The sequence below is a fragment of the Acanthaster planci genome, linkage group LG03 (genome assembly GCF_054643075.1).
Source record: "Acanthaster planci isolate LZ-2023a linkage group LG03, COTS_SCS, whole genome shotgun sequence".
Classification (NCBI taxonomy): domain Eukaryota; kingdom Metazoa; phylum Echinodermata; class Asteroidea; order Valvatida; family Acanthasteridae; genus Acanthaster; species Acanthaster planci.
The window spans coordinates 14,712,923-14,730,195 of NC_141779.1; the positions used below are offsets into that span (position 1 = coordinate 14,712,923).

At 43.0% G+C, this 17,273-nt stretch overlaps 2 protein-coding genes across 3 annotated transcripts; both read right to left on the reverse strand.

The window, feature by feature from the left end:
- Window positions 1–625: 625 nt before the first annotated feature.
- LOC110991138 (uncharacterized) lies at window positions 626–9,147 on the reverse strand. The gene is made up of 8 exons (XM_022256343.2): window positions 8,252–9,147; window positions 7,694–7,950; window positions 6,260–6,431; window positions 4,946–5,371; window positions 4,051–4,341; window positions 3,205–3,486; window positions 2,403–2,581; window positions 626–1,949 (listed from the first exon to the last, which is right to left on the reverse strand). Exons 1-8 carry the CDS (start codon window positions 8,325–8,327, stop codon window positions 1,824–1,826), a joined length of 1,809 nt encoding a protein of 602 aa, XP_022112035.2. The 5' UTR covers window positions 8,328–9,147; the 3' UTR covers window positions 626–1,823.
- Window positions 9,148–9,276: 129 nt separating this feature from the next.
- Window positions 9,277–14,571, reverse strand: LOC147799686 (uncharacterized). Of its 2 annotated transcripts, none has more exons than XM_087133918.1 (4): window positions 14,416–14,571; window positions 13,218–13,436; window positions 11,184–11,330; window positions 9,277–10,814 (listed from the first exon to the last, which is right to left on the reverse strand). In XM_087133918.1, exons 2-4 carry the CDS (start codon window positions 13,362–13,364, stop codon window positions 10,689–10,691), a joined length of 420 nt encoding a protein of 139 aa, XP_086990044.1. In that variant the 5' UTR covers window positions 13,365–13,436; window positions 14,416–14,571; the 3' UTR covers window positions 9,277–10,688. The 2 variants fall into 2 exon arrangements, with proteins under 2 accessions (XP_086990044.1, XP_086990045.1); XM_087133919.1 differs by having other exon boundaries at window positions 13,218–13,432; window positions 14,412–14,545.
- Between the last annotated feature and the right edge of the window lie 2,702 nt (window positions 14,572–17,273).

Genomic DNA, 17,273 nt, shown 5'->3' on the forward strand with positions numbered 1-17,273 from the left:
CTGAATGATGTGAAATTCAAAGATCTCTCTTTACTTATGGCCATTAGTCAAGAGGGCGTTGTCACTCATTCAGCACGTGCATGAACCATGGGCTCAAGTCGGACTCATGTTTGCTTTAGAGGAGACATATTTCCCCTCAATTAACCGAGAGCATAGAAACCGTACACAGACTCCAGAAATATACAGTTAATTTCAATTTGCCGCTGTGAATCGGAATATATGATATACAAGAATGCAATGTTTAAAATCGAGGACAGGAACTACACTCTGCAACCTGCCAGGAATCCACCGTATCTTTTATTTTTGATACCATTCTTAATGTATCTTTTTTCTTGTCTTAACATAACTATTCTAGCTATAACCAGAATATATCTGTTTACCTACGTCAAAAAATAGGGCAATATTCGGTGATATTTTTAAGGAAACGAAAGAAAATTTAATCAACACTGCACCCCATTTCTTAAGAGATTCATTAATTTAGAGGAGAGCTATTACGTGCTGATCATTTATTGTTTGCTTCACTGACATTTGTTTTCACAACTGATTTATCTCTCAGAAACTGTGCAATGTGCCTTCTCTCTCCAACACCGTGTGCAAGTCTGACATCAATGAAGTATTTGTTTGGGGCTGTGTCCACAATGAACACTCTATTTGCGGCTACGGCTTAGACTTGTGTACAGTAAATATGGGCAGCCGTAGATAGATCACTGTCGTTACAACCCTTCAGGTACTGATTCGAGGCGGGGACGGTTGTGGAGGCCAAATGGTGTAACACCAAATATATACATAAATAAGATTTAAAAAACTGAAATCATAATTCTAGCAATAATAAAAAAGATGACATCCTCTAAGGGTTACTACTACATGCATAAACGTAATTGCATCACTGAGAATGTACTGCATTTCCCTATGTTTGCCTGTCTGCAACAATGGGATAGAAATATATCTGACGGGTTAAAGGTTCCCCCCAGAGAAGTTCCGCCCCTGTCCTTTACTGTATCCTTCATTTGCACTGTATTGTTTGTAACTGGGTAGAATGTGAACAAGTTTGTCTTCAAAATACGTATTTCTGGATAATCCTTCATTGATGCTTGCTCAAGTTTCTTCAACTTTAAATTCCCGCCGGGGGGAAATATGGTGGTGCCTGATTTTTTTTAACATTTGATTTTCATTCCAATAATCAACAAAATGAATAGAATGTCACAAACAGCCTGTGAGTGAGGGATCAGACAATGTAGATTTGACTTTTGATTTAAAACTGGTTGATAAATTTGATTCCGTTATTTCAAGCCGAAGGGTTGTTGAAAAGTGACCCAATCGGCCGTATTCTCCAGTCAGCCTTCTTGAACTGAAAGAGAAGTGATTGCTACAAACATTTTCTTATATGCGTGGGAAGGGAGATGATGCAGTCGTGGCAAATTGTAAATTACCATCCGTGTGCTCTGATGGGTAGTTGCAAATTATGGATAAAGATCATGTCAATTTTTTTGTGAGGGGGAAAAAAAAGTATGTTCCAAGTGAGACTGTATCTGTACTTGCAGTGAAATAGTCAGGTTCCTTCCCATTTCAGAGTGTGTAATGAATAAACTGGATTTAGGGAACACAATCCAAAAATGTTCAGCTTGTGAAGAAAGTCTATTGTCAGAGGGCTGAATAAAATTCATTAGAACTTCTACTGTAAAACTGCTCTACTGTGAGGGGACTCATTGGAAATTGAATTGGAAATTTATTGGTATTATTCTATTTTTCAAGGACTTGGATAAAAACAAATTAAGAGATAGCTCAAGCCTTGACGGTTACAGATCAAGTGAAGTCCGGTGACTTTAGTGCTTCTTGCAATAGTAGCGGACAAACAGGTACTTATGGGTGCCCTTACAAGGGTTGCCAAATGTGTAGTTGTTGGCTGGCACACTGCACCATTTCTTTCCTTCGCATTTGTTTTTCACAACCTGCACAAGAAAACAGGAGAAATAAACAAAAATCAATCTTTGTTTTGGCAGAGGTGGAAGAGCCCAACAGGTGGAACTATAAACTGCATGCATGTGTCCCTGGGCAAGGCATTTTATCACAAATTCCTCCTGAATTGGTGGACAGAGTTGGTTACTGTGTGCAAATTGGTCCATTCTGCTTGACAAAATGTGACTTGTATCCAAAGGAAGATGAGATGTGTTACTCATTGCGCTGGTGAGCAGGGGTTATAATTATGCAATGCCTTGAACCCAGGTGTGGTGAATGTGATTCTTGACATGATACATTGTAATCATTTTAAAGCTTCAACTTTTGACATGTTGTCCATTTCTCCATTTCCTCGAAGCCAGGAGATAAGATATCGAAATGAACCACCAAGCAACCAATTTTGATAGTATTCACAAAGACATCTTGATTCAAAGAAGCAAACCTACCGATAAAGCATTTTCAGCTTGACAGTTGAAGTCCTTCAAGGCACTGCTGCTGCAGACCGCGCTTCCATGCACCCGGCCGTACAGGGCATAATCTATCTTGATGACATTCCCAGATCCACAGTCCAGTCCCAAGTTGCGCCCTTGGCAGACTGACTTCCGCCGCATGATGGGGTAGTCACCTGAGTGGAAAGAAAACGACCGGAGAAGGGAATTGGTGGACCAATCAAACAAGAAACTTGGACCTGAGCTCACCCCGAAACACCCGCAGACTGAGACTCAAAGTGACCATGGCGACGTTGTTCAAACAGCCGCTTTTCTCGTTCAGATTCATGACACACCATTAAAGTTGTTGATACCCAATGTAAAGTTCTGCATGTAACCTTTTGTAGGCTTTCTGAGGGGTGGGGCTTAATTTTTTTTTTTTAAGTTTTGGGGGTTGTTACTGCTTTTTAACCAAGAGGAATTAAAATGACCAAAAAATAGCATTTCTGTCATTACTTTTCCCAAAAAAGCTTTTGTGGCTCCTGGTATATTTTTTTGGGGGGGGAGTGGCCCCCATTACCTGCCATCTGCTGATGAAGATGTAATCGGGAAAAGCAAAACAAGCAAACAAGACTTAATGAGTGAGTGAAGGTTGGTTTGTTTCATGTTGTTTGCAGTTAAAGTACCATAAAATTTCTCTAGAAACGCTTATTACTGGTTAGTTTGTTAAAGATCAGAAACAAGGGTAGGTTGAACTTTTATGCACATTATGATGAAAACTGAGGACCTGACTGAGTATTGGGAACAGCTGTCCACTTACACTTGTAATAGATTCTGAGGTACTTGGACGTTGAAGGGCAGGGGTCGCTGAAGAAGGCATCAGTAGCTGGGACTTTGCACCACCTTTTCCCCTGACACTTGGTCTGAACGGCCGGCAAGGCGTTGCGGGAGACGCAGTTCTTGTTGCCCCTGGCGCCGCACACGTTCTCCCCGGAGTAGCGGCCATAGTTGGCGTCGATGACGCGGATGCCTACGCCGGCTGGACAGTCGATACGCAGCCACTCTCTCTCGCACACCGTCTTCACCAGGGCTTTCTCTCGGCCTGTCATGGAAAGAGACTACAGGTCCTCCAGGAATTTTTTTTTTTGAGGCGAAGGAAGGGGTCGAGGACATGTATACAGATATTTGAAAGTGTAAAAGGCAGAGACTTTGTGAACAGAGACCCTGTAATGTGTTACACATGATACATCTAAGATGCAATGTGTTTGTACGGACAGATCTGAGGAGATGCCATTCTTGCAGCGCGTGCACATTTTGGCAATTCAGTACCCTATTGGTCTGTATGTAGGGCTGTATGATTTGTTAATTAGAGTCAATAAAGAATATCCATCAACGGTAGCCCCAAAACCAAAGTGACAGGAAGCCACACATTTTTTGGGGGGGAGGGGACTCAAAGAAGTGACAATTTTATTTCTCATCTTTACGGTCTCCCTGTGAAGTTGGGCTAAACTTTGGGGGTATTTACAACACCTTGGTGAGGAGAGGAAATAAACTATCACCTATAAACTATCGTACTTTTCTTCTGGTATTGAAAAAAAAAATGCCTTTTACACACAATGGGCCGAAAGTGCAAGATCTAATGCAAGGGTCCAGTTGTCCTACTTACAAAGATAGAACACGTGGAGGTACTTGTGGGTGCCACCACACGGATCCCCAAAGAGATGGTTGTTGGCTGTGAACGAGCAGGAGGTGCTTCCCTCGCACTGGCCTCGCACGATGCCCAAGGCGTTGGGAGCCAGGCACTTTGTTGTCAAGATTGCAGAGCTTGGGCAGAGGAGGTTGCCGGGCACAATGCGGCCGTACAGGGCGTGGGCGATGTGGATGCCCTGGCCAGCAGGACAGGACAGGCTAACCTGCCTGTCTTCGCAGGTAACTTGTGCCTGGAAGTTATCTTGGGCTGTTTGGAAACAGTCAGGGATCGTAATTTTGACTAAGCATCGTTACAGAGACCATAAATTTTGTCCGCAACCATCTCGGAGCAGACTGAAATCATTAATGCTGACTGGTTGCTTCCATGGCAATAGCAGTATTAGTCAGGTACCACTTCATACTGCATCTTCTGTGCTGAACTGTGCAAAACTTTTTCTCTTACCTAGAATAAGTCTACACTTGCTTATAAAATGTTCAGGGGGAACTTCTTCAGGATTAAACTGTACATGAAATTGTTCATTATTCACACTTTATTCTAACGAGTTGATGGATTTGTGATACCTGTTCCGTGCGTCCTCTTTGCTCGAATACAAATACACTACATGATACTTGGCCACTTTAAATCTGAAGATTCCTTTTGTTTGGGTCATTCGGTAAATAAAACTACTGTTTGTAATGAGTTTAACTACTGCACAGTCGTCTTGAAAAATTCTTCTCAGAAAATTTGCTGACGTGAAAATTAACAAAACATGAACTAATGCACTCATTGGTTGTTGAAATAACGTGGGATATCTCACTTTGGCAGATTTGTTCGTTTAACCTGTCCAAGAAACATAGTTTAGTCCACTCACCAAGACAGATAATGGGAGTGCATACAGTGTGCACTGAATTGGCAGTTAGCTCCCAGGGCCCTACTGCGGAAAGTGTGGTGCACACGTATGGGAAGGCACCGTCCGTGCAATCAACCTGTGTAAGGTCAAACGAGAACTGGGCATCATAGAAGGAGAACTGCTTGCCGTCCGTCAGCACCTGGGTCTGGTCCAGTTTGTTGATGGTCCCCACCACTGGCGCAGTCTTGCCGCCGCCGCTGGCTGTGGTGGCCAGAAAGGCAGTCAGCTTGAAGCGATCCACTGCGCCCAGGGCATTTAGGTCCTGGGCGGCACCGTCCTTGGGTGTGAAGTAGACGCAGAGGGAAACGTCCACGACTTTACCGTCAACTATGATGGCATGGCGCGGGATGTCCACGTCAACAAAGTCCAAATCTACCCTCAGGGGCTCTGACAGAATGAAAGAAAGCCACCAATGATGAATGTAGGCATGCAAAAGGTCAATATTTAGGTTCAATTAAGTGCATCTTTTCTCTTTCAATCTGTGGCAACTTTTGTGGGCCTGTGAAGTTTATGAAATTGGAGCACAAAATGCCATAGTCTATGGACAGAGTCAGACAGGCTCCTTCCAATCTAGGCTTTCAGAGCCCCAGCCACATCTGTTGTCTGCATGCTCAATCCTGATATTTACAACCTGCAAATACCTAAGCCTGGCTCTAAACACAAGATAGAGATCTAATTGATGACAAAAATCCTTGTATGCACTCTGGCCATAACAACCACAAAGAGAAACATCTTGCATGGGTAGTCTTATGCTTGATAATCATCCCAAATTCCCCATGAGCATATGAGTTCAGGTTCCTAGGCTAGGCTGGCATGAACCCTCCTTGGCCAAGTGCTCTCACCAGCAATAAAAATCGTGAGAGAGGGCAATCATTTTAACTGACTGCCCAGCAGCCAAAATGAAGACTGTACAGACTGCTTCCTTGCAGGTGATACCGGTACATGCACAATGAATAGCTCTTCGACTAGTAGGATGCTAGGATTTGCCAAAACGCAATTGGGCTGAAGTTTAAACATGCAGAAGGGGATGTGATGCCACTGTAACAAAGACATCTGTACAGAACAGTTGGTCAGATGTCCTCTGTACTTTATGTGAACATTTGCACATACGTGCAGTGTGCTACACAAACGTCGTTGCAATGTGTTCCACTCTGAGTTCATACCTACAATGATAGAGTCTTGTGTCCTGACTGTGTCTCCCATTGACACCTTGCTTTTAAGTTTGGCCTTCAACCCTCCTTCCCCCTCACCAATCGGAAATCAGTCTCTGCCTACCTGGTTTGCAGATGATGGGGACGCACTTGGTTACCACGGAGGAGTCACTTGGCTGCCAGCGACGGGCCAACACATCGGCTGGGCCCAGGGTCACGCAGGCATAGGGGAAGCGATTATTGTAGCAATCCACATGGGTCAGATCAAACTCCACATCAGCATCAAAAAGAATCACCTATACAAACAACAACAACCAAAAAAAATCCATTAAGTCTAAAGAGATAAATGTATCAAGGAAAGAAATTGTGACCCAACCCACGACAAGTCACTACTTGCATAAGCTACTTAGAACTAACAGATTTTTTTACAATCTTTTAAGTTTCAAATAAGAAGCTGTAACTATTTTTATCCAAAAGTAGGACTGGTATTAAATGACAGAAATATAAATATCAATAATCATTGTAAGTGGCAATGTCATGTATGGTAAAGATCTCTACACTACAAATAGTCAGGCTGTGTATATGTACAGATGCCCTGGACAGCTTTCATACAACTCATATCTGCCAACAGAGCACAGCCAGAGACTGTGCTGATTTTTGCAGAGGGAGAAAAACCAGAGAACCTGCAGAAAAAAAACTGTCATGGCACAGGACAGAGCTAACAAACAACTCTAACTCACATATTGCCAAGGCTGGGAATCGAACCCGGGCCACAAGTGAGGAGAACAATTTTCAGTGCATTAGGCACCTGTGCATATTAAGATGTCTCAGTCACAGTGCAAGTCAGGAGTCCAGCTGGTAGATTTCCAAGCTTGATAAAGTGGAACTTTTCCCTGCCATATATTATACATCTCTGGGCAATTTCATTATACTAGTCAACTGCTTGGAATTACATGTATTGTACAACGCTTCGGTAACTCTATCTTTCCCCATCTGATGAAAATGGCCACTTACAGATAAAATCCTACAAAGGAAAAGCAAATCCATGTAGGTAGACAAATATACTGAGGACCCATTTTTGTGAGATCCAGTATTTAAACTCGTGAGTGCTTACTCATGAGACACTGGTTACATTCGGGACAGCAAATAGATCCAGTTTCCAAAATGCCCCTACATCATATTTTTGGTGTAATGGATTGGTCAAGTCCATAGAACTCTATATAAAAACTAGACCTCGGACTCCTGTACTAAGTGGTGTCTGTTGGGCGCATCAATGTTTGTGCACAAACCTATGGAAAACTGGAAAATGAATCAGCATTTCAGTGAATCAGCATTTCATTCTGTTCAGTGCCAACAACGGAAACGTGTACGCGTACACACTGCAAAAATTTTGCCATGACTTTTTATCGGATCAGTGCCAGACGTGCATTGCATTTGAAAGGTCTGCTCCCAGGACGCTGTCAAATTTTCTACGCGTGGAGAATGAAAAGTTGGCACTCTTGTAATTTAATACTTGGGTAAACTCCCACAAACCCTATCTCTCTCTCCTTGAACAAACCTGTTTTCCATCAGTGAGAGGCTGAAGCTGGTCTGCCAACGGGATGACCGCTTGCGTGACCGCAGTGGGGTTGGAGCCCTTGTCGTCTGTGGCCAGGAAGGCCACCAGCTTGTAGCGCTCGCTGTCAAAGCGGTTCAGGATCAGAGCCGCCCCGTTGTCCGGCGTGAAGTAGGTGCAGAAGTTCACCGGGGCGATGCCGCCGTCATAGATGGTGGCATCGGCCGGCACGTCAATGCGAACATGATCGACCACAATGTCTGCAAAATTACACCCCCCCCAAAAAAGATACAGACTTCAGTTTCATGGCAGGACATTGATATCAATGATTTCTAAAAGAAAGCATTACCTTTCAAATGTATAAATCGGTTAGATAGTTTACAATTAGCTGTATTTTGTAAGCTTGAAATTATAAAAAATACTTAAATAATACTTTTTTCAGGTTTCTTCAAGGTTTTGGAAGAAATTTGAAGGACAAAAGAATGCAAACGACTCAGGCAGTAGCATGCATGTCATACATGTACATAAATGATCAAATACACTGTTAAAAACAGTTCTCACCAAGGTAACGCAGTCCTCCAAGTGCCACGTCCACCAGACTGAAGACTACAACTGCAACGACACCATGGAGCCTCATCTTGGTTATATTGATGTGATGTTTACTGAGCACAGCATCAAATGATGCCAGACAGATGCAGCGGGGCCTTTATTTATGGAGGATGTTGGCTCTCTTCAGGCATGCAGCCTCGAATGACGAGCGGCGCGCCCGGTGATACAAGAGGCTCAAGAGGCATATCAAACCATCTCATGAGAATGCTCTCATTGAGTCTCCTTGATTGGCCATTTCATTAAACCGTATGTTTCATTCTGGTGACGAGTGGCTCTCGACCTTATTTCACGGACAGCGACATGTTTGTTTGAAATGGTCAGGGAAAAATGGGAATGCGCTGTTGTCATACCATCGCCTTGTTGGCCGACGCATGGGGGAAGGAAGAGGTTGAGACTCATTGTATTCAAATGAGTACGATTTTGTTGCTGGGCTAGCTATTGATTTCCACTTTATCTGCTCTCCTCACGCTCACAGCAATAAAATGCCACTTGTGCCATGCGTACCACAAGAGCATGCTATGGATTTGCAACATTTGTGCACACTCCTTGGATAGAATGTCCACGCTTGCATGCTACTAGAGACCACTACTGGGTTAAAGTTCTCTTCTTGTTCATGCATAAAGCCAACGTGGGACTATAAACGGCGAGCAAGTTTGCTTTTCCTTACAGTCTAAGACCGAGATGGACTGATCAAAAGATGGCTGCAATGGTCCAGTTGGCCAGTAGTAAAAAAAAAAACGTACGGAGAACCCCTGCATAGACCTTGTTGGCTCACTGCAACTTATTTGTGATATCACTTTACAGTTTCCAAGGATAAGTATTATCTGTAAAAGAACAAGAGCGCTGATGTTTTGCTCGTTGAGGGCCTTGTGCGATACCAGATGGTTGTAGGTCCTACCACATTGTCAGGGTTCAACCGTTCACATCACGGTGGTAACAACTTCATTTACATTTTGCAAAAGGTAACCACAACTCAATAGCTTGCTTTAGAAGAAATTTAATCTGATTTTTTCTGTAACTCTACCGGTTTAAAAATCTTGGCACATGAAAAATTCATATAGACTACAAGCACAATTAAGCTACGCATTTAGTTTGTAAGTCACATGACATTACAGCTCTCAGCTGAGTTTGAGCATGTTCCTTGGGTTAACACGAGTACTCTTCTGAGTTCGCGAGTGGCAGAAGTACGACTTGCGGGTGACCATGTACTCAGGTTGGGAGTATCAAGATGTCCAACAGCTAAATGCTGACCGTTCGCAATGAAGTGATCCGAGAGTAATGTGCACGCTACATTATTCGTTATAACACAAGTGCAAGTGGAAAACAGAATAATGAAGTGCATATGTGTGCCGTATGCCGTGAGGCGCCATCTTTGAATTTAAATCAAAATCGCTTTCAGCGTAAAAATAGTGCAACGCGTTGAGTTAGAGCAGCCCATTAAGCAGGGTTTGAAATGAACTATGCGATACAGTTATATATATCACACTGATTGTTGCCATGGATCGACCAATCAGAATTGAGAGTTCAAGTTTGCATGAAGATAATTTCCTGTATCACACCGATAGTAAGACACATGCAAAAACAGCCCTTATGACAAAGGACTGCTACAACACTGGTGAAAGTTTCATTTCAACCTGTTGCCGCACACACTACGTTTCTGTTGACAATGTACACCATTTCTATTGCTGTTACAGGTCAACTTCAGCTAGAACCTTTAAGAGTAATCAAAAAGTGCGATAGGGTTGTCTGATGGAACACAATGTCAACAGGTACTGTTTGGTGCTCAAGCACGTCCAATGAAGTGCACAGAACCACATCCACATGAACACAACTCTAGAACAGGGAGATCTGTCATGCCGACACTCATCAATTAAGGATCTGTTCTATTCATCATGGTGTAGGTGACAGACTAGTCCCATTACTGCACGAAGAGGGACAGTTCATCAGTCTAATATGAGAGTTCAAGCCATAAAAAGTGTAGAAAGGGCATGCACCAGGCTATGTCTACACTTACTTGTTAGCTTGGCCAATCCGAAAAGAAGGCAGAATTTTCATTGGTCCCGGTGGCTTGTTACACTTTAAGATGCTTGGTGTTCGCTACTCTTTCCGTTATCCAAACAAGTTCAGCATCCCGGCATTGGTTTAACAAGGGAGACAAGCTGCCTTGACATCAGAGCAACCTCCCTTAGCTCTGACGGGCATAATGCACAGTGCCCTCTACAGTCCCTCCAAAAAGCCAACACCACTAATGCAGCAGACCAAAGGCTTACACATCACTTCCACTGGACTGAGGCTCACAGAGAAATGAATCTACCTTTTCATAAAGTTACAAAAGTAGCTGCGTACTTTCTTAAAGTCTTCCAGGGCATCAGCGTCTTTCTCAACTTTCTCATCTCTCTTTCTCTTTTGTCCTCCCACCTCTATGAATCAGCCATAGGCCTAGGATGATGAGCGTGGATCCCAGACCCCACGTCAGCGACAGGGACTCACCAAACACCAAATAACCAATCACTGCCTGATGCGAGAAAGACACACCCCAAGAGTTATGAAATTCTGAGTGATCCGTATGTACAGATGTAGATGAAATACACACTCACAGTGGTGCTCAAGAAGGCACAACCAAGACAATTTCCCTCTCTGTCGTATTTTGCTATGATTAAAGACAGTAACCTGTCCCCTCAGATTATTCATTGGTGGAAATAAGGCATTGAAGTAAAGGCACCTGCTCAAGGACACAAGCTTAAATCACATGTCCACCATCTGCCTCCCCTAGCATAAGACAGTAAGACTAGCATATCTACAATGTGCAATCAACTTGCTGCACATAAACCATTTCAAGATAACATTTCAATGGTTAACCTTATAAGAGGGGTAGGCGACTCACCGTAAAGAACAAGTTGGCTGAGCTGTTTGTTATGGTGGCCTCCAGCGAAGATCTGGACAGCTGCAGTGACTTGACAAACAAGGTCCACATGACCGCATTGAAGAGAAACAAGAAGAAGAAGGACACCCATCGTAGAATGGTCGTGACCTGGTTGGAGAAATTAAATGGATAGAAATTAAAAGGGTTGCATGGGAACTTATTTACTTATGCCGTCCACATGGATAGAAGACCCTGCGATGGCTTCTGTATGTTGTTCCAAATTTTCTTGTCTGTAGCAAGCCATACCACATCACTTATTTCTTGCAATTTATCTTGATCTGCAGACCTGTACGATGCAGTCTAGCCATCGTTTTGATGGACGGCCTCTGGGTCTTTTCCTTTTGGCCTTGCCTTCTCAGAAGTCCTGGTTTTAAATGTCATGTGTGTGGTATGCTTGTGGCAAGGCCAAACCACTTCAATCTTTTTACCGATTCTCTGTCTGATGTGTTTAGTCCTGGCCGAGTGGTTCTTTGGTGTGTTACAAATTTGGTCTAGTCTGCTTACTGCCATTATGCAACAAAGTCAAGACATCCCATCTGAAAGACATGGAGCCTGTTTTCATTATCTTTCTCCAGCAGGGGTCGAAATTAACGGCGGTCCGCTGGCCTGGGGCCATCAAAAAATTCATTGGGCCACTGCATTCTCCAAATACGATGGCCCGGTGGGACTTTGGTCATTTGAGGAACATTGCCACATTTTCAAAACTTTCATCACATTTTATGACTCATCTTTCAAATCACCGGCACAGCACTTTAGAGTTCATGGTATAATTCCACAGTCCGCGCGGCCGTGATTGCCTGCTATAATGGGCCTGGCTCGTGTGCCACATACACTAGTGGCCTGCGGCATGACATTCTGTTCACTGCACAGTTGTGCATACAGCTCATACATGTACGAATGACCTGAGTACTGATATGTTGGCCGGTATCATTTCCTAACAATGCCAGTTTAACGTTTTCTCCTACGGATACCAAAGAAACCTTTAAAGGTCATGTCTCGTTGAGTCCGCATCAGGCTGATCATCAAGTACAAGCAATATGACCTGGAATTGAATTTGTGAACAAAAAAAATACATATGTAGACAACAGATCAAGTTCTGGGAATTAACGTGCAGAAATCTTCCTGCAACATCATTTTGTTTTCAATGTGCAGCTGTTGAGTTGCGTGTGTGTACTATACGGTGCATTGTACAACACTATTTTGACTGGGATGCCTGGACTGGTTGCTGCGTTACCATCATGCCTTCTCTGGTTGTGGCAGGGTGCAGCGGGAACCAATGAAGCCTTGCTTCTACATGTATGCATCGAGCAATATTGTGTGCACATTTTAACCACCGTGATAGCAAAATGTGAAGGAACTTGTGAAAATAACAGACTTTTCTTTCCAAATGTTGCGAATGTAAGCAGGCAAACAAAAAATACAAGCTTCTAGATGTGGGAAAAAATTGCTGAGAGGTATTTGGTGAAGACGGGAAAGACAGGATTTTTTTCCCTTTTTTCTTTTTTTAAATTTTCCAATGTGCTTTTTGAACTTACTGATATAAATTTTACAGTCGGGCCAAAAATTTAGGATCGGTCGCGTAACCAGAAGCAGAAATAGTTTTCTTTGGCCTCAAAACCTGCATTTAAATACAGCCAGGCTGGCCAATCAGCTGAAGTTTGACTGATGCAAATGGGCATGTGTAATCGGCCTGATAGATTTCATTACATGTACTCAACCCGGGGCTAGGGCCACCAAATTTTCATGACGGCCAGTGCGGTGCACTTCCCACTGGCCCGATGGGCCACCAAAAGATTGAAGTTAGTTTCGACCCCTCTTCAGTGTCCAAATTTCATAAAATTGGAGTCAAGATGACGGGAAAACATAATTAAATATCATCAAAGAGAATGTTCTCCCAAATCTCATTAATGGATAAGGGTGAAGGAAGTAGGCTTGGATTTGGATGTGAACATTCTGCGACTTGGGGTCTTTCACTTTGCATGCGTGTGGACTCACCACTGAGCAGCTAGGCATCACGGTAACCACATCCTCCAAGCTCTGACACAAGAGAGCAATCTCTTCCCCGGACATGGCCAGTTTGGCACATGCCGAAGCGCAGGCAGCGCACAATCCTGCGCACACTGCCAGAGATAGGCCAAGCATTTCTTTAATGCAGTGATGCCGTAGTTGGATGACAGTAATGTAAGCGCATCAGCCTGGTCCGATCCAAGCTACCTATACAAAACAATGCAGAACAGTCAGGGAACACTTTTCAGTGTTTAATTTCTTGCCAATTCTGCCAGCAAATTTTCCTTTCTCAACATAAGGTAGTATATAACATACCCAACCGAGCAGGTGCCAGTTAGGCTGAAATAAAAATGACCTGTGTATGGAGGTGGCCCAGTATGTGAGCCACAAAGGGCTATCAGTGATCAATACACAGCTGGAAGTAATCACAAGCAGCCTCGACTTCACAAAAAATCAAATTGGAATAAAAGTCCTCTGTTTGCCCAGTTAAACTGCAGTCCACAACTCTGGGGAAAAAAATATTAAGCCGGATCAGTTAAAGTGGAAAAAGTTCCATATACAGACAAGTACTGACACCACTTCACTTGGCCTGTTGTTCACAAAACCTATATGAGTCCAGTCTGCAAAATTCCAAGTGCTTTCTGACTTCTGAGCGTATGTTTCCCCTTTTCCCCCGCTTAATTTGATTCAGAAAGAGTTCCATATACGGACAACCTTCAATGTGTCTGTGCACCAACCTATGAGACTTGCCTGAAAACACTTAGGCCCTAACTGCCTAAGTCAGTGTTTTAAGTAAATATTGGGTAATTTTCCCAGCTAAATTTCACCTTTTAGGACATGTTAATCATGTTAATTGTTATCACTTTCTAATGGCTGTTAATACATTTCAAGGGAAAATTAGTGTTGTCCGTATATGGAAGTTTTGGAACTCTTTCCACCCCCAGAACTGTGGGGTTCGTCGTCTACCGTGTGGCGGACGACAAACTTCACATAGTCTGGGCCGGCATGGCCGGGCTGGCGGTACAAAATTCCACTGCAGTGTATGACTCACGAAACCGTGAAAAGTACCATAAGAACACTAAAAAAGAAAGCTGTGTTGACAAGATATGAAGTACTTTGTGTAGCCTAGTTGGCAATTAAAACCTGTGAGATGAAAAACAAAGCAGTAATGAATCACCAGACATACTTTTTTCAGGCACCGAGGTTCTCCCCAGGAAGTTCTACCATTTGTCCCACATGTTCAAGGAAGCTGACATGTTGTTTGCGTAGCTCAAACACCCATCTTCGAAACTGCCCAAGTTGTGATGTTGAACTCTGCTGGTTTAGCGCCCTTCCAACTTGGGCAGGATCAATTGGGCCTTAGGGTATTTTGGCGGGAAAACAGGGGATTTTACAGGCTTAAAAAAACATTGTCAATCATTTCCCCCGGGAATGGGGGTGTTTCATGGCATCCACATAAAGGGTTTGGAGTTTGATTTTTTAAATAGAAAATATCTGGGTCAGTGGAGTAACTAGGGGTAAATTTCTGGGGGGAGGGCACCTTGGGTTGCACACCTTTTTTCAAGGGGGCACCAAAAGAAAATAAGCTGCATAGATAAACTCAACAGAGATTTTAAGGGGGAGTGGGAGGGGGTACCCGGGGCATGGGCATTCGCTGGGGTGCCCCCCCGTAGTTATAGTTGTGTACTTTTTAATGTCAATTCGTCTCGACAACAATGTGTCTGACATAACACACGATGCTGATGTATGTGCTTGTAAGTTGGCGTGCAAACAGCATCTGTGTTTTTCATCACTGGTCTCTGAGGCTTCATGAACTTTTTATCGTAATTCAGATACTTATATATTGGCACTTTTTCTCAATCATTTTTTTTATTGAGAAAGAGCTAGGTCTTAAAATAGTCGTCTGGGGCGCCGCCTGACACAATGCAAAGGGACTTTTTTTAACTACTGTGATTACTTGACGTATGAAAAGGGCTGCCAAGGCAGTATTTCATTTGATTCATTTCATTTATTATTTTGCAGGTGGTACAAAATATTACAGTAAGTAAAAAGGAAATAAAATTACACTTAGGAATAGGAAACAAACAGAATTCGCACACAATAAGAGGACAATATAACACAGCATCTAGCCTCTATAGATTAATCCGATTAGACGCCATAACTGCGGTGGAACCGCACTCACACGTACATGTACATTCTTCAGCTTGACGCGCGCGTGCGGTTGGCAAATCACGACACCCTATTGGTCAAATAGGCATGTAACGCGCGCGTACCACCTGTTTTCGAGCCTTGTGCCACCGCAGTAATGGCTTCTAATTCTGGTGGTTGAATTACACTATACAGGTGAATCACGGTCTAGCAGTTCTCCTATAGCATGGCAAAAGTAAACACAAACCAGTCATAGTACACACTAAAGTAACTACTACAGCACCATACACATAATGCAAGACAAGTAACAATTAGACAATGATAATGGACCAACAGACAACTTGCCCTTCCCCGGCAAACTAGAAAAAGATTATTGTTATAAATTATTACCCCGAGTCGTCTATAACTTCCCCAGATTTACACCCCAGTCACCAATGAGTTTGCAACATAGTTACATTACAACAAGACCCAAATAACAACACCTGTGTATAAAGATAAATAGACCAACAAACAGCTCCGTGTACCCCATCCCGACAGACTTGTGGCAAACTGACATATATATATTTATTACATCTGTTGTGTTACAAGTAAAACAATTAACCATCGTTTACACCTGCAGCAGACTTAAAAATCAAGTTACTAACAATGTCTCAAGGTGAACTGTACAGCAATCGAGGATATCAAACAAAAAAGTGACCGATGGAACGCCCTGGTTCTGAAATATTGAGGAACCTGTAAACCACACAATGAACACGCCTCTCTTGTTGATTCATCACCCCAGATTGGGTAAAACATGGTTACCCCTTGCTGTGGCGCGCATACCGGGCTCTTCCCAGCCCTATAGTCGGCACCAGATCCGCGTGACTGTTAACACATAGTAGCTCCTAAACAAGTCAACTACGAGTCATTCCGTCACTGTTCACATCACGTCTACTCGATCACGTGTACTCGGACCCCGATCAAGCCAATCCTTTATGACTGGGCTGTGCACATCACAGCCCTTTAATACTTGCTTCACAGTACTCGTACACATGTATCACTTTCGATTTGACTTAAGACTGACTGAATTTCAACCGTTGGTGTGATCAGTACTTTTCCAAACTAAACTTCAATCAATGTAACTTACACTTGTAACTCTGTAGAGCCAATCTCTCTCAATGATTCACGTGTCATTCTGAATTAAAGTTCACACACATGAAATGACTTTACAAGATTTCTATATTTATTTAATAATGCAAGTTTGGGTAAACACACCAACAACCACAAAATACATTCTTGTATAATATGGTTCTTCTCGGGGGAAAGGTGCAAGAGTTCCCACGCTAGCAGTTACCTTGCTTGCCATCCCAGCCCCCGGTACGCCACTGCTCTTGTAATATTTGTCACTGAAAATGATATTTTTACATGTGATGACATACAGGATTGTTTTTCGTATAAAATGACTCCTGGTACAATTACAGAAAAGTTCTTTCGAGACGTATGTCAGTGAATGAAGGAGTTAATTCTAGGAATGTTTGGGATTTCTTTTGCGGACCCACCTTGTATCGTCTCCTTGAATTATAAATTCAGATGAAAAGTTGCTGCATATCATTGCATCTCAAACTTTCTTCTGCGTAACGTTCCATTGGCGACAAGCCAGCATTAACTGTGAAGACAGCACGGAATTTCCTTCATTTCGAAACATCCTGTATGACAGAGGTAGAGTCGATCACGTGAAATAGTTCGAGCACTGGTGTTTTCGGTCACGGCTATTATCGAATTATTGACTCCACGAATTAGGTTGAAAGTATTCACCATTTCCTCCTTTGGTGTATTCGTGATGGGAAAGTGCATTCCTTAAAAATGTTCGTGACCTTTTCCTTGTCAACTTCACCAGCGACAGCGTTCATTTTCAAA

What these genes read in the sequence shown, in the direction of transcription:
- LOC147799686 (XM_087133918.1), bottom strand. Translation starts at nt 13,364, where the DNA reads ATGCTTGGCCTATCTCTGGCAGTGTGCGCAGGATTGTGCGCTGCCTGC. An exon ending in TGATGCCTAGCTGCTCAGTG is followed by an intron (nt 11,331 to 13,217) that starts GTGAGTCCACAC and finishes TTCTCCAACCAG; the next exon opens with GTCACGACCATTCTACGATG. An exon ending in CAGCCAACTTGTTCTTTACG is followed by an intron (nt 10,815 to 11,183) that starts GTGAGTCGCCTA and finishes TTCTCGCATCAG; the next exon opens with GCAGTGATTGGTTATTTGGT.
- LOC110991138 (XM_022256343.2), bottom strand. Translation starts at nt 8,327, where the DNA reads ATGAGGCTCCATGGTGTCGTTGCAGTTGTAGTCTTCAGTCTGGTGGAC. An exon ending in CTCTCACTGATGGAAAACAG is followed by an intron (nt 6,432 to 7,693) that starts GTTTGTTCAAGG and finishes TTGTTTGTATAG; the next exon opens with GTGATTCTTTTTGATGCTGA. An exon ending in CCTCCACGTGTTCTATCTTT is followed by an intron (nt 3,487 to 4,050) that starts GTAAGTAGGACA and finishes TTTCCATGACAG; the next exon opens with GCCGAGAGAAAGCCCTGGTG.